The sequence below is a fragment of the Pipra filicauda genome, unplaced genomic scaffold (genome assembly GCF_003945595.2).
Source record: "Pipra filicauda isolate LSUMZ 115617 unplaced genomic scaffold, ASM394559v2 scaffold57_size4234018_pilon, whole genome shotgun sequence".
Lineage (NCBI taxonomy): Eukaryota > Metazoa > Chordata > Aves > Passeriformes > Pipridae > Pipra > Pipra filicauda.
This window is the reverse complement of record NW_024104731.1, coordinates 2,287,854-2,310,007: the sequence shown is the minus strand read 5'-3', so window position 1 is coordinate 2,310,007 and position 22,154 is coordinate 2,287,854. Positions and strand designations below refer to the sequence as shown.

General features: G+C 36.6%; 1 protein-coding gene across 39 annotated transcripts in view; it reads right to left on the bottom strand.

The window, feature by feature from the left end:
* RIMS2 (regulating synaptic membrane exocytosis 2) overlaps positions 1-22,154 on the bottom strand; it is a 458,893-nt gene that overhangs the window by 63,589 nt on the left and 373,150 nt on the right. For 26 of the 39 annotated variants that reach the window (XM_039387624.1, XM_039387618.1, XM_039387621.1 and 23 more), the window contains one exon: positions 10,762-10,934. The exons of 12 other annotated variants lie outside the window; for them this stretch is intronic. In XM_039387624.1, coding sequence (XP_039243558.1) covers positions 10,762-10,934 — 173 coding nt within the window. Of the gene's footprint in view, positions 1-9,502; positions 9,793-10,761; positions 10,935-22,154 lie in introns of those variants that run through there. One more of the 39 variants, XM_039387635.1, reaches the window with a different exon arrangement.

Here is a 22,154-nt window from a genome sequence, read left to right as displayed (position 1 = left end):
ACAGCCCATTCTTCTGTACGTGAAGCAAACCAACAGGCAGGAATGAGAAAGGCTAAACCAAGAAAGTACACTGACTTAGTCTTCTTCTGTAGGCAAGAAATACAAACCACAAAGAGGAACAAACCTAAATTTTAGGACACCATGGTCATTCAAAAAACACAGATCATACCCCTTCAGACAGCCTTAGCCACCATCTCATTTTTCTCTCCTTATCAAAACGATAATTAGACACTTGCAAGGTGAACACCTCTCTTTCCCCCACTTGAGAAATAATATCACAATCCATCTGCCAGCTCAAAATAAGTCCCAATGACAGGAACCCCAGCCCTGAAGCTTAGCTTCCTCTTCCCCCTGGTAAGTTCTTCAGTAGTAATGTACTGCTTAAGCCATATAAAACTGACTTCTAAATCAGGCTCTGGCACTGAACCATAGCAGTCTATGGCAGAAAGCAGCACAGGGAGCAGTACAGAACCCTTACACCCCGTGACTTCACAATCATAACAAATTACAAAGAACATCACTTATTCTAAAAAGAATAAACGTTATTTTATCTGTTTCAATGACTCGTAGAGTAAAATTATTACGAAAAACTTGATTTATTTTTTTCACTTATCAATGAATACACTTTACTAAAAACAGTATTATGAAGCACACATTTTTCCAATCTACAATATTATTAATACTTTTAAATGTGAAGGAAAAATATCAATACAATCCATTGTACTGTATAATATTGGTAGGATTTTTGAGGATTCTGTGCGTTTTTTTGCAGTTGTCTTTACAGCAGTATTGGAAATTAAAACTTGTAATCTCATTGCTCTAACAAAAATGTATGTATCAGAGAATCAGAATTAGTCTTAAGTTACTTGGTGGACCTTGCAGGTTTCTTTATTTCTCACAGAAAAGTCAATATTACTACTTTCCAGCTTCATTCTCTGGTAATGATCCCTAAGGAAAATAAGGCATTGCAATAGCAAAACTCCACTTTGCCAAGTGCGTAGTACAGTTATGTGCTGTGATGTCCTAGGGAAAGGATTTTAACAATATTTTCAATTGTTGTAATAGATATTTTCTAATACATATCTCTTGTGAGACTGGAAGATCCACAAAAAACTTCGTTTACAGCTTTGGACAAGCAGGAGATGAATTTAATGTCATTCTTAATAGACCTTTTAACTCAATCAGAGAGGCTCTCATTTCATTAATTTACTGAAGAAATTTAACAAAAACAGCATTATGGGGACAGCTGTGATGTAGGAAAAAACATTTCCATGGGAACAGTGCTTCCGGTCAATGCACATACTCATCTGCCAATTCACATCAAAGAGAGACACTACAGGTTCAAAATTATAATGACTTAGTCTCTGGAGATCCACTTGGTCAAAATTATTCTATTAACTTATTGTTGGTATAAATCTCTAATAGGCACCAGACTGACTTAATTATTAGGTTTATTTTATTAAAATTATAACAAGAAAGTTGGTGGGAAAAAATAGAGCACTGACTATAATCTATTTCCTTACGTATATTGTTATTCAAAGAAAACTTGTGGCCACATCGCAAAATAAGAGTAACAATATCTTTAAATAAAGTCTCTTTCATACAAATACCTCACCTGCTACAGTACATAGGTTGACTTGAACTGTATCCTTCTCTCCCTTAGAGAGCTTAGATATAAAGCTCTACACACTGTTTTATTATTATAAAAAATAAATATATAGTTTTTTACATATCATCTCTAGCATGCTTTTTTTTTGAAACAGGAACAAATTTCAAACTAATTTTGGGTCAGATGGTGGATTATTTACCAAGCATTGCCACAACAAATAAGCAATGAAGAAAAAATACTGTAACAGCTGTTTCCAAACACTAGCAGTTGAATTATTCACAGGGCTCCAGAGATTTTTGATAAAAGTTCTCACCATCTCTGATAGAATATTTGGCTATATTTTTTGTATAAAAATACCACTAATAACAATTTTTTAATTTAAATTAAAGTTATAATGAAAATGAAAATTATTAATATTCATCTATTGTTGATAAATTTTCAAGTTTTCCTTTGTAAAGTTACAGAAAAGCTTTATTGTCCTGCTAACAGTAGTGACTCTTTAATGAAATCCCTTGCTGTGATACAGTGAACTAAACCAGCCATTTACTCTGTGTGGATGCAAAAGAAGTCTAGCAAGAGAATCAGTTGAGGTCCAGAAGTCTTGCATTAGTCAACTGTCATATTCATTGGTAAATACAAGCAGTCCATACGAGCTCTAAAGGCTTGGCAATAAAGAAAACACATTGCCATCAAGGACAGAATGAGTTTTGAATAATATCCAAATTCTCTGAGTTTTTAGAAAGTATCTTCTTTAACCCAGCCTGGCAAAGCAGCAGTTGTGTTTCTAAAAGCCCAATAACAACTAGCTTGTCAAATTAAAACTGATCTTGAGCAACCTGATTTAATTGAGAGTGTCTTACAGAAATGAACCTTGCATGTACTTAATCTGAAAGTCAGATGTTGACTGCTTGTTCCAACATACTGTTGAATTACAGTCTTCCAGCAGAGATGGAAGAAAGGTTTCTATATTAATACTGCTAAATCACAAGCTATACTGCTGCTCAGATTTTTTTCTTGAAGGGCTGACTAGAGCTCTATGAAATGAAAAGCAAGCAGTGAATTGTTGTAGAGAGTGATGAGGTCTCCCCTGAGCCTCCTCTTCTCCAGGTTGAACAACCTCAGCTCCCTCAGCCTCTCCTCATAGGACTTGTGCTCCAGTACCTTCACCAGCCTCGTTGCTCTTCTCTGGACCTGCTCCAGCACCTCAATATCCTTCCTGAACTGAGGGGCCCAGAACTGGACACAGTACTCCAGGTGTGGCCTCACCAGCGCTGAGTACAGGGGCAGAATCAATTCCCTGGTCCTGCTGGCCACACTGTTCCTGATCCAGGCCAGGATGCCATTGGCCTTCTTGGCCACCTGGGCACACTGCTGGCTCATGTTCATATTCCTGTCAATCCAAACTCCCAGGTCCCTTTCTGCCTGGCTGCTCTCCAGCCACTCTGTCCCCAGCCTGTAGCACTGCAGGGGGGTGTTGTCCTGCCAAAGTGCAGGACCCGGCACTTGGTCTTGTTGAACCTCATCCCGTTGGAACCAGACCATCTCTCCAGTTTGTCCAGGTCCCTCTGCAGAGCTCTCCTGCCTTCCAGCAGATCAACACTGCCCTGCAACTTGGTGTCATTTGCAAATTTGGTAATAGTGCACTCCCCTCATCCAGATCATCGATAAAGATATTAAACAGAACTGGGCCCAACACTGATCCCTGGGGGACACCACTAGTGACCGGTCGCCAACTGGATGCAGCCCCGTTCACCAGCACTCTCTGGGCCCGGCCCTCCAGCCAGTTCCTAACCCAGCAGAGAGTGTCCCTATCCAAGCCGTGGGCTGCAGCTTTTTCGGGAGTATGCTGTGGGAGACAGTGTCAAAGGCTTTGCTGAAGTCCAGGTAGACACATCCACAGCCTTCCCCTCATAGACCAGGCGGGTCACCTGATCATAAAAGGAGATCAGGTTCATCAGACAGGACCTGCCTTTCCTAAACCCATGCTGGCTGGGTCTGACCCCTTGTCCATCCCATAAGTGTTGTGTGATTGCAAACAAACAAAAAAAAAAAAATCACATGATACACAGGGAAGAGCCAGATGTCCTGAAAGGGTTTTATTTAAATAAATTGCTTTAAGCAGTATGGATTTCACTACAACTGCATCCATACTTCACTCATGAGAGACTGTATTGCTTTGATTAGTACTGCACAAAGTGAATATGCTCATGCTTGTTTTAATGCTTATGTGCATATGTGTGGTAGTGGCTGTCTGAAGAACAAAATAACTCTGACATTTCCTTCAGTCCTCGTAAACTCAGGTTGCTTGAGGACTCTGAAAAATCAGGGTCAACATAGGCACTGCTAACATCTCCCAAACCCGTAGCATATCTCTGAATTGATCTTCTGGGACTAAGAACTAAAGAGACATGAGCAAGAGCTCTGAAGCCATAATTACCTCAACCATAGAGACATTATCTGGGACATCATGATCTTGCCTGTCTGACTTCTGTTAGTTTGACAAAATGACTTTGAGTCACTTTTGGTCTCTGGGGGAAATTATAAAAGCATACAGAAAACTTAAGACTATCATAAAAAGAAAACATTGTGAGGAAAGGTGTCTTACATCTTTCTGAACAAGAGCCAGTTTTTCTGAGCTGAGGAAGAGAGGTCTATGACCATATCTCCCTGCTGAGGCAATGTGTACTTTGCAAAGCGTGCCAGTTTGGAGCAACTTGCCTCTTGTTTACCTTGGACCTCCATAGGAATTGTGCTCATGTTATGTCTCCCAGTGGTATTTGTAAGGAAATTTTATTTCCTACTAGGGGTCACCTGATGACAGATCTCTCAGCTTGCTTAGGTAGCACCTTATGGACTTTAACAGGAGTATGAACACCACACAGGTACAGTGTTATTACTGAGAATGTTCAGATGCTTGGTCAAATAACATTAAATTCAATATATGGACAATGGTAAACCACTGGAGCATCATCTTACCATAGCTAGCAAGTACACAATAGTAAGAACACCACTGGGACTCTTATCCTTATTTCAAATACAATACTTGCCTGATGGGTCTGGCAATGTCTTTCAAAGGCAATGGCACAAAACCAGTGACTACATTTTAGAAATACTTCGATGAAGTAACATGAAGTTTATGTTTGTTTCTTAGAAAGTTAAGTGATAAGCTTATTAATTATTTTTAATAAAGTACATTTAGAAGAATATATAATAATTTTACAGAATTTTGTCACTTTTCTATTAAAATAATACTCAGGTTAAAAGAGTGAAAACATACATCACTAAGACAGAACCACAGAATCATAATAGCAAAGAAACAAAAGCCTCGTGATCTCCTTGTTTTTTTAAGTTTCTACCTCACTTTTATTGTTGTTGTTGCCATCCTTGTCCACAGACCTGTGGTGCTCAATTCCATACAAATAAAGATTAAACAGTCTGTCTATTGAAGAACTTATCGTTCAATCTAGCTTTAAATATTTTCAGAAAATGAATGCTCGTCTTCCTCTGCATCTCTTGGGGTTTTGTCAGCTTTGTATTGTTTTTTTTTTTTTGACTAAGGATGCACTGTTTTTAAAAAACCTTTAGAAACAGGAGTGCATCAGTGCTTTATTGATCACAGGTCAGAGCTGGTTCAACAGAGTTAAAGTGCAGGCTGCATTTCAAGGAGAGGTAAGCAGTCTCAATGATATTGCATTTCTGTCAAAGAAAAAATGTCTGAGTTCCCTGCTGGGCACCATATATCAAAGCTGCAGTCTGTTTCAAATGAGCTATTTCTAATATTCACCTGTTAATAATGTGTACTTCCAAATTCATTACTTTATTATTTCCCAGTGAATCAAAATGAGTTTACTAACTGCAAAGAAGCCTGTATATGTTTTGTACTTACTCCAAAGTAGCAGAAAAAACGGTCTCCAAGGGCTTGATAGATGGTGACAAATAACTGAGAAACAGCTGACTTTGCTAGATTTCTTAAATTATTTGTATTCAATTCTCTGTAAAGATTTCACAACAAATATATGAATTCATATAATTCCTTTCTTAACCTTTGATCTTTTGCATATTTTTCCATAATATTTCTCCAGAAGTTATAGTTAATTTTCTTCTGTATGTCATCTATGAAAATGTAAAAAAAAATGGCCAAATTATTGACCATATTGGTAGAGACTCACTAGTTATATGAATTTATAGCTTTTGAAGATTTGCCTTGCTGTAGAATACTAAAGTTAAAAAACTTGCATAAAAAGTAGTGGCTTTGAATCTATGCTTCAAATGGGACAAGAATTTGTCATAAACTCTTAACAGACTCAACCCAGCCCAATAATACTAACAAAATCTTACTGAAAAACTTTATTTTAGGTCCTTTGATTTTAGATACACAGACTGGCAATCTAGTCATAAGTATGCAGAAGAGTTATGTTAGAGAGACACAAGATAAAGTTGCTGGGTTTTGCTCAAGGACCCAGTGCATGATATCCACCCCAAAATGCCTGAATAATGAAACGTTTTGCAGCTGAAAAGTATTGCACTGCAACCTGCCATTCTCATCCCAGGAATGGCAAGGTCACTTTGTTGTAATGATGAAAAAATCGTTAGACCAACACATTTGGTTGAGAGATGCAGGACACTGCATGCTGGCCTGTTTTCCCTGAAAAATTACAAGAACATTGACATAACTGGGCCCAAATTCTCTCCCCCTCCATGGTAGAAATGACAGTGTGTGAACTTTATGTATTTATCTATTTATCTATATTTTTATCTATAGCTATTGGGAGCACAGACTACCTGTACTGCAATTTTCCTAGAAGACCAATCATGCAATGGGGAAAGAGTCTCAGGCTGCAGTTTTCTCTTCAAACATACAGCCTTTTTTGCTAGAAAGGTTAGGCACAATTAACTTCTTTCATGCAGTAATATAGTTAAAGCAATAATTGGAATCATTCTGAAACATCTTTAAGAAACCAAAGAGCACATACATGTTGAAAATGGATTCTTGATGTTGTCTTTTGCACAGTTTTTGATATTTTTATCAGAATACTGCTTCCACCCCTGTGAAGGAGCTTGCCTAAATTGAATTGACATGCTTTTTCTTCCAGCTTTACAAAACACTGCATTTAATGGTTAATAGCTGCAATCACAGTGGAAGGCCCATAAAATCTGCAATACTAAAATTAAATTTTAATGAAAAACTAAGGACGAAATATGCACCAGGAATCAGTTTTAAAACCTACAAATTAAATTTTTAAAGACTTTTTTATTGAATGATACAAAAAAAGAAATAAAAAGTGGATTTGAAATTAATCTTTTTACCTAACAATGGTAGGGGAACAAAGGGCATGAAGCATTAGGAAGGGTTTGTGTCTGAAGAAATACATTACTTAAAACTATATCCTGCACTCTGTTTCTTGAATCTTTAAGTGACTCTACAAAATTACATCCCAGATGACTTTTTCCACTACAAATTCTCCTTTCTTGATTGTATCATCTTCCTACTTAATCAGCTCTAGTCCTTCTACTGTCCTTTAGCATTCACTTCCTTTCTTCACATGGGATGTTACTGGTTCCTTCCAATACACAGCAAAACTTTGTGACTTGCACATGCTTTGCATTTCACATTTCTACCCTTTCTGCCCACCCACACAGATAATTGCTTTGTCCATTCTCACCATTTCAAATGACAGCTACTGCAGTTCTTTTCTCCAGCCCTGACAATTTATCCAATAACCCCTTCTAGGATACTGGTAGAAAGATTAAGTTTCATAGCCTTCCTATTTGGCTGTGCCATCTTTCTCCATACGTCAGTAAAAAGTTATACTCTCTTTTATCCAGTTCTACATAATTAATCTTTTTTTCCCAGTATTTTAGCATTCGTTTCTTGTCATATTTATTTTCTCTCATTCAAGACTGAAAGATCAGCTCCTGCTGCTCATCCGACTTGCCCCATCATCCACCTGATATATTTTTAGTAAGCACCTCATGTTTTCTCCTCATTACCTGGAATGCATGAAAAGACCTCTCTAGAAACAGTCACAAAGTCATCTTGTTTTCTTTGGTCAAATCTCCCCTTAGCATTCTCTATTGTCAAGATGTCCCTAACCCAGTGTTGTAACTATCTTCTGTAACTATCTTCTGTCATGTGGAACATCTCTTAGTTCTTCTGTGCTTCCCCTTTTGAACTCATACGTTATTTCGTGATATAGACTCTATGTGCTTGAAACAGAGATTGTGTTTTTCTACAGTATTTCAACAGTGAAATCGTGCTCTGTGATTATAATTGCTGTGTACTCACATGATAAAACTACTGTGAGTATCAGAATTAATGCTTAGGATTGATATTTTAAAAAATGGAGGTTAAGATTTAGGGAAGTCTTAAACAGATTACCTGCAGTAAAAATTGTTAATTATTATTTTTTGTCCCTGATATCATCAGGGAGCTGGAATAAGAAATAATGTCAGGGAACTGTGAATACTGAATACTCAACAGCAAAGTTTGAGTGATGCTTTCTGTTTACTAACATGTGTTGCCAAGAAGGAACGCAATTATGATTTCCCTATAGGTCAACCATATGCCAAGGTTTAGTTTTACAAGGTTTAATGAAGAAAAATCTGATGCTGCAGCTACTTCTGCCAAAAAAGATGAATTGATTTAATGTGCTCCAGTGCTCCAAAAGCTAATGCAGTTTATTGTGCTGAGGTACTCTTTAAAATAGTCATGGGATGAATTGTGATGGGTATCTGTCTTCATGGTCATTTAAGTTACATTGAACCCAACTATGATCTCAGCAGATTGAAGACCTTAGTGTGACTATTACCATTATTCATAAAGTATATAAGAACAGTAATATCAAGAGGTATGACTTATCCTTAACAAGGTAATTTTTGATGATGAAGTGATTATGAGCAGCCCCCGCATGTACACATATAAGCTGGTAGCAAAGAAAGAGAGTGGATTTCCATAGAGTGCTCTGTGCTTACCCTAATGTATATGAACAGAGTTTTACAGGCATAAGTTATTTAGAGGTAGTTTAGAATTGGCAAGATAAAAGAAAGTATATTTTTCTGAGATTTTCTGCCATTCTTGTGTGAGAAGGGTTTCAAGAATATTCATCAAATCTGAAACTCATTTTTTGCTAATGAATAAAGAAGAAATATTGTATTTCTCTCAATGCAATTTACATGGATTTTGCAATACAAAATGTCATAAATTTATATGGTTTTAAGGACTCATTGTAAAATGTATAATTCTAGAATATTATCTGATAAAACCAGAGGCAGTTGTGCTGAAATGTTTCTGGATACAATACAGCAGCAGAGGTGCATGACCACTCCACCATACAGCAATGCTTGACTGTTATTCACAGTGAACAAATGAAAGAAAATAGGAAGACACGGCTTTGACACTGATTGTCAATCACTATGCACAGTTTATCAATCTATCCAAAGAGGATTAGTAAAAAAAATTAAAAATCTATATTGTCTTCTTTAGTATGGCCATAAATGAAAGTAATTTTGATATTGATGAGATATCACTCAACAAAAGATTTTCCCTGAAATGATAATTCAAGCATGAAATACAATAAGGAATTCTACAATTCCTACTGTTTATTATAGTCAAAACCAAATTGTGGTCTAAACCAATTTAAAAAATAGTATGCTGTAGTTGCATGCATATTAATGAGTCAAGTTGGTGTGCTGCATCATTTGGTATGCATAACAAGCTCATTGAAGTTGAGAGTGAAACTTAATTAAATATGAAAGCATCATGACAGAAAGCAAAACAAAACAAAAAAGCAGCAGAGAGCATAGGCAATAAGCAAGCAAAAGGAATAAAAAGGAAAGACAAATAGGGTCTTGGAGGCAGAAAAATAGGTCTATAGAAACAGAAGTATATTTTACCTGTCATCCTCTTTCCCTTCCTCAGCTTGGTCTTCTTGAGCTTTTTCATCATGCCCTGATTCTTTGATTTCCTCCTTATCACAGTTTTCTGTCACCTCTTGCCCTTCCCCTTTTTCATTAATTTCTTGCTCCTTTGCTTTTGCCTCCTCCTCCTCCTCCACTTTTTCTTCCTCCTCAGGAAATACTTCATCTTGTTCATCCCCTTCCAGCCCTCCCTCTTTTTTTCCCTCTATATCCCTTGTCCTTCTGAGGTCAACAAAAATTGAAAAAGGCATGCAAAAAGAAAAAAAAAGAAAACAATAAATTAAAGTTAAGGTCATGGAGAAGAGCATGCATGAAAAAAGGAAACGCAAAAGAAATGAAATAAAAACTAAAGGATGGAAACAGTCATAAGGTAAATCATGCTGGCTAAGGGTCCAACCTAAACTAGAGATCTTTCTAGGCTCTAGGAACATTTTCCTAGCAGAAAGTAAGTCCTTCTTCAAATAAGCAACACAAATAAGCATGGCAACACATCACATTTAGAAATGTATACAGAACTGTGTGAAAGAAACAATATGGTCCTAACAACGCTCATATAAGCAGACGCTTAAACAATTTTTTCAAACACACTATTTCTCTCAAGAGGACAATTTTCTGAGAATTAATATAGGTGATGGAGGTGGGTTGCACCTTCAAGAAAAATTATCTTTCACTTGTGCATCAAGTGAAAGCCAAAGCTTCTGGAGTGCACACAAGGTGCAGACAAAGAACATACTGTGATTTGGTCACAGATACACAACGTATGTCTTGTTGAAGAGCAGTTCAAGAGTTGTACACTTACAGTGTACACCTAAATTGGATTAGTGTAAGTATTAAATAAATTGAACAGGTCTATCAAAGTTCAGCAGCTCTATTTAAAAGGAAAACAAGATACCTCTGCTGGCACAAATTTTCCAGTTAAACTGTGTTTTCAGCCATATTATTTTACAAAACGGTTTTCAGAAAGTGTAAATCTAAGTGTGTCCAATGCTTGCTGACAGCATATCTTTGTTATTTTAGTGTATGTTACATAACCCAAGATGACAAAACTTGGCTAAAAACAAATTCCGTGAAGACTTCAAAAAGCATAAAAAGCAAAAGAAGTTTAAACCAGTATTTTGGAAATTCCCTGCAAATTTCATTCTAGGCAAAATGTTAATTTCAAATACACATATCAATAAGTGTTCAGTTACACAAATTACACAGCTGTAGCTGGCACTACAGGTCATTGTGCTCACCTTATTTTCTTGTTTCCTCTTGGACGCTCAGACTGGACGGACATGTAGCTTGTGCTGCTGAAACGTGAAGCGCTGCTTGTCCGTGACACAGCGGAGACATCGCTGACATCGCTGTCAGAAGACTTATTGGAAACATTGTCTGAGCCTCGATGAGGATCCCGCCCTGACCGATACTGCAAGAGGGAAAGGACAAAGATACAGATGTTGTCAGTGACACGCTACCACAAATCAGCTGTGGAGCTGGTCCCTGATGCTATCTAAACTGCCTTAGTCACTACATTGCCTGAACTTTTATAATGAAGTTTTTAACTGATATAGAATATGTTATGTCTTGGTTTCTATTAATTTTACTTGCTTTGCTATCCCATTCAAGTAATTAGCTCCTCAGGTTCAACCATAGAGTGACTTGTGCAAAACTTCCAGCACATTCAAAAGTTTCACAAAGCTTAGCAAAGACATCTAAACCATCATTGAATATTCTTACCACAACTGTTTCACCAGTGCAGAAAGGAAAGCAGAGAGATTAGTGACTTGCCTATGATTGCTGAGCTCATGAAAGATTAAACACAAGACAGAATGTGCTGCATGCTATCTATAGAGTACGTGTCTCTTTTGGGGCCTAGCCTGTTTACAAGAACTTCTAATTGACAAATGCTAATTTTTTTTCCCCAAGTAAATAGGTAGATGAGAATATCAAATCAAAAGACAAAGCGATGATGTAGCTGTGCAAACTGAACTGCTGTGCTGGGAAACCTGAAAGGATGGGACAGGACTAGAGATAATTTGTAGGGAAAATGTACATGTGCCTCAGAAACTAAAGGATTACAAAGGTATTTGAGCTTATTAACAGTAAATACCGAACATGGAACTGTCAGGTGACTGGTGATTATCAGTAAGCCCACACAACGTACAGTATTGTGCAGTGGTATACAGGTTAGATCTGAACAAAATATGATGGCTATTTGTCCTTCTTACACATTAGCTCTAAATTAAGTCTGTGCCACTCTGCACTGCACTATATACAAATATAATAAATAGCAGAAAGATATTTTTCCCTCTTCTCTTCATATACAGACATTTCTGTGTATACAGAAATCTGATGGCTACTACTGATAATCTTTTCAGAAAAATAGTACTGCAGCATGAATTGTCAATGAACACAAGGTAATGGTTTAGAAATAAGACAGTGTGGAAATATATGAAGAGCAGAACAGACAGGACTGATAGAAAACAAGGGGAGAAAATAATGTGCCTAACACATCAGTGGCTTGTTGAAATTTTGGGGGTAGCAACATCATTCAGCCATCTGAAGAAAAAAAAAGTGGAAGATCTGTGCAGTACTGCAGAAGACAAGGTTTGGTTATGAAATTTGGTGCTTTTTTATAGTTTTAGAACTGTCTTTCATGAAGTACACAGAAAATTTGTTTCTGTTCTCTTACAAGGAATGTTAAACTGGGAAATATTCTGAAAGATTGTGCAGTATCTCAATTGCATTTCAGAATAACATTTCAGTGCCTATTCATCATAAATTATTTTTATGCTTAGAACTAGTAAATTATTTTGCTCATTTCAAGACAGGGAAATTAAATAAAAACAAGAAAAAATGCTCATGCAGGTTAGACTGTACCCCTGCTGCAGAAAGTGACCAAGCACAGCCTGAACTCCACACTTACGAAAACGGTTTTACATTCTGCAGCTGTTTTCCTGATCTGTGCTAATTTATGGTATTTGTGTTCATCAACAAACACTCAAGTCCTCCCCAACCTTTATGTGTGAAAGTGCACTTAGCCACCCATAAACTCACAAAGTATCTTTGTGATTATAACATTCAAAAGTTGTAATATTTACTGACTGGTTTTATTGATACCATTTACTTGATAAAGGACACAGTACATATTATAACTGATATATTCATTTGAGAACATAAAAGGAATGATTAAGCAGCTATCCTGATCATCAGAGACAGCTGAACATTATACCAGAATAAAAGCATTTTCTTTTTCAGCAAGTCCTTTTAAAAGAGCTACATAGCCCTTCAGAGAAGAAGAAAATAATTATGCCAAGTTAAATGTGTATATACTGATTGTAGCTATTCCATTCCCCCCACCTAACCTTCCCTGTGATCATTTTGCATTGAAGACAAAGTTGTGAAAGCAGTTTGCGTTGATTTAGCCTAAAGCTACCAAGACTGGGAAGTACAGCCTGGCTTACTGGGCTACCACCACACACTATGGAAAGGCAACGCAGAGCTGCCCTCAGGCCTCCAGCACTGGCCAAGGCTCCCAGGCAGATGTAATTGCCATGCCAAGCCCTTTGCTGACAAGGATACACTGCCATTGGCTCCCACCAAGCTAATGTACAGCCGAGATGTAAATGCCTGTATGAACATCTGTCGTACTGACAGTGGTTACTGACCCCGGGCCAGGCACATCGCCAGCACGGCAGGCACAGCATGGCCCTCCTCTGGGGAAGTAAGGTGGGCCACAGTGTCAGACGTAAATCATTGATGGAATTGTTGCAATTAGGGGATAGATAATTACTTGTGATGATTCATAGAATAACAGACCTCAGCCTGCAGATCCCACACTGATCTTGCCCAGCAGTCTATGGAAATGAGCCCTTCTGAATGAAATAAATGCAAGCAACATAAAGTGGCAAACTGTATCAGCATTCCACAAAGTTATTCTACAGAGTCACTCTGCAGTACATAAAGTTTCAAAAACCTATGGTTTTGATTTTCTCTGTTTCATTTCCACACCTGGGGAATGTCAGTTCTTAAAATATACTTTTCATAGCAATGTGCTGTATATAACAAATCAAACTTTTCCATAAATAGAACAAACTTATCATGGTTTGGTTGTTTGGTTTTTTTTTTTTTTTAAAGTCAATGTAATAGTAATAATCTAGTAATATATAAGTGAAGATTGAAAATTGCTTTGGCAAGAAAAACACTTAAAGGTAAATAATTTAAGAAATATAATGTGAAAAACGATCATCAAATCATTACCTTGTCTCTTTTTTTCTCAGTTGTATGTAGAGGTACTTCCCATCAAATGTTTTTAATTGGGTCAGACGGTACAGAAATATTATGTGACCCTTACAGCTTCAGGATATTTTAGGTTGAAAATTGGGAAGTATAATTGAACCTTTAATTAAATCTGAATATCTGAATATAAAATATTTTTTTAAGATTTTATTTATCCATTGTCTGAGTTACAGTCTTGGCATCTGCTAGCTGCCTACCACAGTAACATCTAGTAAAGTGAAATTAAATTGTCTTTCTTGCTGGACGAAGCTCAGATATCTCATATTCATTCATTAGTTCTGCTGCAAATTGCTCTTTATTCTGCTGATAAGGTCTACTTTTGACCTTATATCTGACTTAATTTTGTTTAGGAAATGGATTACAGTAGTGTATTGCATATTAGTGTTTCAATAACTGCAGCACAGAAGACTAAGGGAATCATACTGCTTCTCTGACAGAAGCCATGCTGGCATTTCAGTTTTGCATCTGTTTCTTAAATTGCAATTCTATATACAGCCATTTCTGAAGTGCTCTTTTGCTGCCTGCCTCAAAAGTAAAATGGCATTTCCATTGTGCAAAAATTGATTTTTAAAAAGTATTCAGTTCTTTCATGTCATATACTGTGACTGTAAAATGTAACAATTTATTCAGTTTTGTGCTATTGCTTTTTCAGTATTTGTGTGGCTAAAGTTGCCCCAAGGCATCACATCTTCATATATGTCACATACTTCCTTTCTTTCTTTTTGCATATTTCACTTTTTTTTTTTCTAAATGTCACCAACTGTATGAGAAGATCAACTACTGGATTGAAAATACAATTTTTAACCAAGTGCCATCCACCAATTATATCTGAAACACTGATACCATCCCTCTCTACTGCCATCCCTACATTCTGTGATGTAGGGTTTGTGCCATCTGAATGCACACAGCCAGGGAACTGCAGCCTCCATGGCTGGATTCAGGCTGCAGCATGGCCACAGATTTGGATCATCAGCTCCAGCAGCTGTCCTGTGTACTCCCATTTCCCTCAGGAGAAAACATGGACAATAAGGGAGCTCCATAGCTCCCCTGGTATGGACAATTAGGAGGCCCAGGCTGTGTTGACATGTACCTGCCCATCACGCAGGTTAATTAAAAAGTTTCTTTCACATTTTTTTGTTTTTTAAATACCAGCCACAGCAGAAGGAAAATTGTCTCCTGTTTTTCCTCGTGCTGGAAATATATGCCTCTTTTGCTGGAATAAGGTTAAATTTTCATTTCCAACCCAGTCAAGAGTCATACAATATAGGCAGCATTCTGGACTTTATGACCCATAAAGCAGTAACAATACTCAGAGTCTTCAAGCTGTTTCAATAATAGGAATTCTCCTGCAAGCAGAGGGGTTGATTAAAAGATGCTTTTGTATTTTTAATAGTAAGATGATTTTGTCCTATTTTGTCATGTTGAAGAATGAGAAAAATTGCATTATTATGGATTCTATCAAACAAGTTCTAAAGTTTCCAAGATCATTTTCCTCTGCATTAGTAAAATAATCAGCTGGAGACCTTAACAAAAGGATAGTTAGGTGTTAGTGCCTGTGTCTTTTCACTGCAAGAGATTACTGTCCTGTAGTGATGAATTCATACTTATTAAAGCTGAAAAGCAAATACCTGCTCTGCTTCCTTATACAACAACCCTCACAAACATTTTTACCTCTTGGTGAACTATCAATATGTCTATGTGGCTGAAAAGCCACATAGAGCAACAGCTCCTCTGATACTGATGCTCTTATTTCTGCAAAGAAACTGTTTTGGAACTTCTAATTCAAAGGGAGTTTTAAAGTGTTTCATGTTGCTTTAATCTATTGTTACCAGTCTTCCATCTTGGACTATATAGTCATGCAGCTGTCCAGGCAGTTGAAATTGTCAGTGATTTCTAACCATCTTTCTATCTTATCATCATTTTTCTTTTTTTTTTTTTTTTATAGTCTACTCATCAGTTTTTATTTGCTAGCATTTACATAGGGACATGCAAATCTGGTCAATGTTTTTACTGATCAAAATGTTGGGAAGATGTTTCTGACAATTGTCCAGAATATTAAAAAAGCATTCTGGACTATTTCAATAGTTCTTTGCCTCACTGACAAAAGCTCTTGAGCAGCCAGAGCACAGCAATTGTATGAAATGTTCTATAATTTCAAATGTAGCTTTTGGTACAAGTTCACAGCCTCTAAAGGCATTGCAAATTTTAGTTACCACACATCATTTCAATGAATGTTATTTGATTGTTTGATTCTTTCTAAAACCTTTGTTAATGGCTGCCTAATGAAGTCTGCCATTAAAAGGAAAACCAAATACTTAGTAATAATTGCAACAATGACATTACATTTACATAAAGTAAAACATTCAGAGACATTTTTACAAAATACCGTATACAAATGAATACACAGAAAGAATATCTGCAGTTTGCATACACACAAACCAAGATGAAGGCTATGATGCCCTTGCCTGTAATTCATCCTTAGCTAACTCTGCTATCTGTGGTGCTTACATTTGTCAATCTTGTCAAGATCCATCAAGGCACTTGAGATACAGCTAGCCAGGTCTGCCTCTGCCAGCACTGTTTTAGCTATCACACGGCATACAGGTGTCCCCTGGGAGATATAAGGACTGTCCCTGAAGAGATTAATTCTTGAACTGCTCTCGTGTGAGGCATATAATGAGCTCCACAGTTGCCTTGAGCTATTCAACATGGAGTTACAGTCAGTTCTACCTTAGACTCATTCTTGAATGCTGATCCTGGCTTTTGCTTTGTAGTCCTGCATCCTATCCCATCTTCCTTCTTTTTATTTCTAAATCTTGGGTCATGCTTCTTTAACCCTATATTTTGTTTCTGATGAGTCCTATTTGCAATGTTGCAACTCTGTTCTCCAGAACTGTTCCAACTCTCAGCCAGTTCTTGCTTTGTATTAAACACCCTTTGATCTCATGAGCCTGGTTCTATTGCACTCTTGGCATTCTTGGCTTGCATTAACATAAAAGAGAGAGCTACATATGAAGTTTTTAATTAGGAGCAGTACAGTGCCTGGACCAGTAAATCTAGCTGGATGTAAAGTGACTCTCTATATATCCATTTCTCACTCCCATTCCTTATCATGCATAATTTTTTTCCTCATTAGTCAGAACATTCCAATCCACTTCTACCTTGGATAAAAAGAACTGACTGTTTTGCAAAACTTGATTTGCAAAACCTGATTTGCAAAACCCACCTTCTAAACCATCATAATTTACAGTAAAGTTAGGCCACCAATTGACATATCAGCAAAAATGAATATCCATATTTTTACTGAACATGTGAAAAGAGCCTACTTCAAAAGTTCTCACATCTTTGTGGTTATGTGCCATCTATTTTATCCATTTCACTAACAAGTGCTCACATATGTAGTCTTACAAAGGAGTTCCTAAAACTTGGTTTCACTATGGGATTAAGCAAACAGCATCCTACTGCTAAATTAATGAAGGAAAACTGAACAAGGAAAGAGATTGAGTCAGCAGTGGGCCTTGACAGCAAAGAGGGGTAGCCTTGGTTATACTGACTTGAATATAATGAGTAGATCAAGAGTGATTACTCAGCAGTCATTAGCTCACATCTACAGTATTGTAAACCAGTTTTGAGGCCCAAAGTACAACAATGACATCAATAAACTAGATTGAGTTTATTGGAAGGCCACTAAGATGGCTGAGGGAGTTGGGCTTGTTCTGCCAGGAGAAGTGATGGCTATAGGAGTATCTAACAGCAGTTTATCAGATCATACAGGAGAAGATGTAAAAAAGACAGAGCCATTCACAAGCAGCTCTGACCAGTGTAAGTAGGCACATTTTTACAAGAGGTACAGTGAAGCAATGGATCAAGTTGCCCAGAGAAGTTGTGCAGTTTCCTTGAATGTTTTCAAGACCTTACTGGGTAAAGCCCTGAGCAACTTGTACTGATCTCACAGCTGACCTTACTTCCGACCCCTGCTAGGGCACGCAAGAAACAGTTCCTGAGGTGCCCTCCAACCCAAATTAGTCTGTCATCCCATGGGTCAGGGTGATCCAGGAGCTGAAGAAGAAACTGCAAGTGCAGCAGTAATGCAGAAGCCACCAATGTATCATGTCTATGTATCATGACAACTGGAAATCTAGAAGGAAGTAGTCTGGAGGCAAGTCAAATCAAAAGACAAAAAATCATGCACTTCACATATGCTGGCATATGGTGACATTTTTTTAAGAACTCCTAATGTGCACATATTAAATAAATATAGGACAGCACTAGAAAATATTCTGACATTACATCAAGAGAACTTACAGAACCTGTAAATATTTGGTAAATTAGGAAGCAGTAAGGCAGCTCTTGGGCATTTGGGTCATTTAGTGAGCTTGAGAATTAGCTTGTCAAAAAATTTCTCTTCTTACAAAACAAATATCTTCCTGTAGTCGGTTTCAAAACTGTCTTATGTCACTAGATAGTCTTTTACTCTGATGGTTTTTTTCATACAATATGACTTTTGAAATATAAGGCAACCTCTAATTTCAACCACACTAGCATCTGCACTGAAATCAAGCTGTTATTAATGCAGAATTAATTCACAAAGATAGCTTCATTAAGTCTAGGGAACTAAGTATTATTATTTAATCTTACTTTAATTCAGGACCAAATTTTAAAAATTTTGAAAGAAGAGAGCATGGCAAACTTTCTGCTGCAATATATAGAGTTACCACATTATTCTAAAGACTGTTCAAAATCACATTGACATTGTTTAAAATCCCATCTCCTCTATTAAAAACACAGTGGGTGAAAACCTCTTGTTTAAGATGAAGATAAGTAAACCAACAGAGGAATAGTTATAAGCATCACCTCAAAAATCTTAAATGGCAATCCAAGATGTGTTACACATTGAGTGAAAATATACAGTTAATACTGACCAAGCAGGTGTCTCATAATTTCTCATCAAAAGCTACCTCAAAGTCACTACTTATGGAGAGAGCTTCTACATCAAATCATCAAATAATTGAAACAGGACACCGGGACATGACATTTCATAGTACCAAGAGGCTACAGCACCGAGTCCTTTGGTGGTATGCCTCATGTACCACATAACTCGACATCTTTAAAAGTGAAGATAACTACTTTCTATTAGTAAAGTAAGACAATCTTTTCTATGGTTCTAATTGATTCTGACAGGCAAAAGCAAGATCCAGGTATAGCATACAGCTAGGGAAAAACAGCTATAATTGACTATATAAATTGGAAGGAATAGAAAATCTTATGTGTCCTGTGGATAGACTTCACCTTACTACAAGATCTGATGATTCCAACATGCCTGAACAAGTAATAGGTGAACGACAGAATGCTTTCCTGTAGCCAGAATATTCCCAAAAGTGTTTAAAAAAGGCAAAGATCTTGAAGAAATATGAGTCTACATAAGGAAGGCAAATAAAGAAGAGGTTCAAAAGAACTCTTAAATGAGAATTAAGAGTAGAAGGATAGCCAACAAAAAGTCCTCCTTTTCTGATATTAATTTAGGAAAGTATACAAAATGGAAAATAAAACAAAGCTCTTTCTAAGGTTTATTTGAAACATTTGCCATCCAAGTTCCCTTTCATACTGCTGATCTCCTCCTGAATTTTAACTGCTATTTAAAACAGGGCAAAGTCAGTCACCAAGTTTCACTTCAGTGAAATAGGTCCACAGTCTGGCTATATGATGGCAGGTAATAAACTCACATGTACCTCACAAACTCCCCATCATCTTTTTGATTGCCATATATAACTTCTTGGCAGTCTTATATAGAAGGAAGAAAACGTATTTAAAGTAGAGATCAGCTATCCTTTAGTAATCCAGAACACTATGTCAAATCTCCTGAAGATGCATCATGGACACTGTTCATGTCAAAAGTATGAGCTGTTCAAGTCAGGGTGGTTATAAAAACACAGGTGTCCAGGGTTTCACAATTTACTGTGCAATTGCATTTAATGGTATCTCCAGTGCTTTATTTCCTGGTGAACTTCCTCATGTTTGTTGGACTAATTGGTGAGCCTACAGTTAACTCACTTGTTCAGTGGGTTCAATTTCAGTGATAACTCTTCTTTTTCTGCTCCTTTTTGATCTTCCAACTCTAGTACACCCTACTTACGTTGGACAAACTGAATCAAAGCATGCTTCCTGTATTTATGTTAAGTGATTCACATGCCATTTCTGTTACCACTGCTCTCAAAATCTCTTGCACTTCATACAGTCCTGCCATCCAGTCAACAGCTTATTTTTCAAAGAGAGTAACAAGGCAGGATTTCTGTTTTAAAAAATCATCTAGTATCTCTGATTGTTCTACCGTGTTTGGGTTTCTTTGAGACGTTACTTTGCAAATGCAAGATAGGAAATCAAACAATATGCATTTTATGCATATTTTTTATGCATCAACCTGAATTTAAAATTGCATTTCCATAATTTGTTTTCAGTCCTTTGGTCTCATGAAAACAAAAACAAGAGGAAAAAAAAATAATAGGGCAACCATCTTTTCTTATCACAGAATTTCTGTTTCATTACATTTTGTTTTACCCCAAAAGCCTGTAAAGTATTTCAGCATACCTGATGGCTTGAGAACAGAGATATGAACTTTCCCCTTAATCCTACTTTCGCTATGTAACATTTAAATATGCCTTTCACCAAATTTGTCCTGGTACACGGCACCTTCAAAGGAATTCATGCTGAAGAGAACAGCTGGATTGATACATGACCATCTGGTGAGTTCTGTAGGCAGAAGTGCCTAAGGACACAATTGCTCAAAAACAGGTTATAAATATGTCTTTATATATTTATGATTCCACTTTTTAAGTCCTTAAATCCATAGATATCAAAGGATAGCCTCCAAAATCAAGCATGATTTGAGGGGGCGTCACATAAGTATTTATCTTAATCTCTTGTTTTCACTGATTATTAGGATATATCTTGGAAGATCCCTGTACAATAAAAAATATATCAGCTCAGCTTATAACTTTTCTGCAAATTCTCTAATGATCCACGTCTAGCTAAAGGAAAAATAAATCTGCAAGATATAGATACCACCATTGCCTCATCCCTCCATAGGCAATTTAAACTGCTTAGAAGACATTATTTTCTCTAAAATGTATGTTCTCAGCAACTTTACCCTCATTATATTGCAACTAGCAGAAAAAAAACTGCAGGAAGATCCTGAGCACGCAAACTGCTTCTACAGATCAGAAAAACGGAACTCTCTGTTTTTCTCTTCAGTCATTGAGTTTCGGTTCTCAAAGAGGGAGTAATTAGAAAACATGTATTACTTATGTCTCTCATATCTCATTATAAATACTATAATGATTTACCTCCTTGCTTACTTGTAAGGTTAATTTGAATTCAATTTTACAGAAAATATGTAATACCTATTAACATTACTTACAACTTCATCTTCACCATGTAAACCACTTTAACACTAAGATAGTAATATGTAACATTTGTGGAAAAGAAACAAACCAAAAAATTCAGTTGAAACTGTATAAGAAATTTAGATCATTTTGCAAGACAGGTACATATATCAGGTACTATTCTGGGATCAAAAACTTCTGTAAACATTTCTGAAGATCTTTAATGTCTATGAATTTTTAGAATAATTGAAGTCCTTAAAGTTATTTTCATTTACAAGTGTTTCCTTAGCATAGCATTAGCATTGCATTTCCCAAACTAATGTGAGTAGAAACTAGGTGAGATGAGGGAAAGGAAACACAGTTTGTTGCTTTTTCACAATTCTTGAAACTGAAAGTCAGCCTATTAATCAGAATTGAATTTACATTTTCGCCTCTTAGATACAGAACACTATGTCATAGTGTTTTGAATTTTGTTTTCAGAAATCATATTCTGACTAAACTGTAGATATTACTAATTAGCTAGTTGTTTCAGATTAAACTGCAGAAGTACACAAATTATCAGAATTGATCTTTATGTGACTGCATGTGTCACTCAAGAGAGAACAGAAACAGAATTACGCATCCTAGTTCTCAGAAATTAACATATCTAAGATGCTCTATATAATGCAACAAATATAACATCCTTTAGAGATTTTACATAGTTTGAAGAAAAAGGATATATCAGATAAATTTTACTGTGATAAGACAAGCTGAACTTCAGGACAAAATTGCATATGTTTGCCTGTATGATAGATTAATTTTTCCTCTCAACATAATCTGACTCTGGAAGAAACACAATTTCCAATCTTTTCATCATGATAGTTGAGGTTGTTAGATGAAATATATATATATATATATAGAGAGAGAGAGAGATGTGTGTGTATATATATTTTTTTTCAAGGCAAATATTTAGGACAAGATGTTCTTTT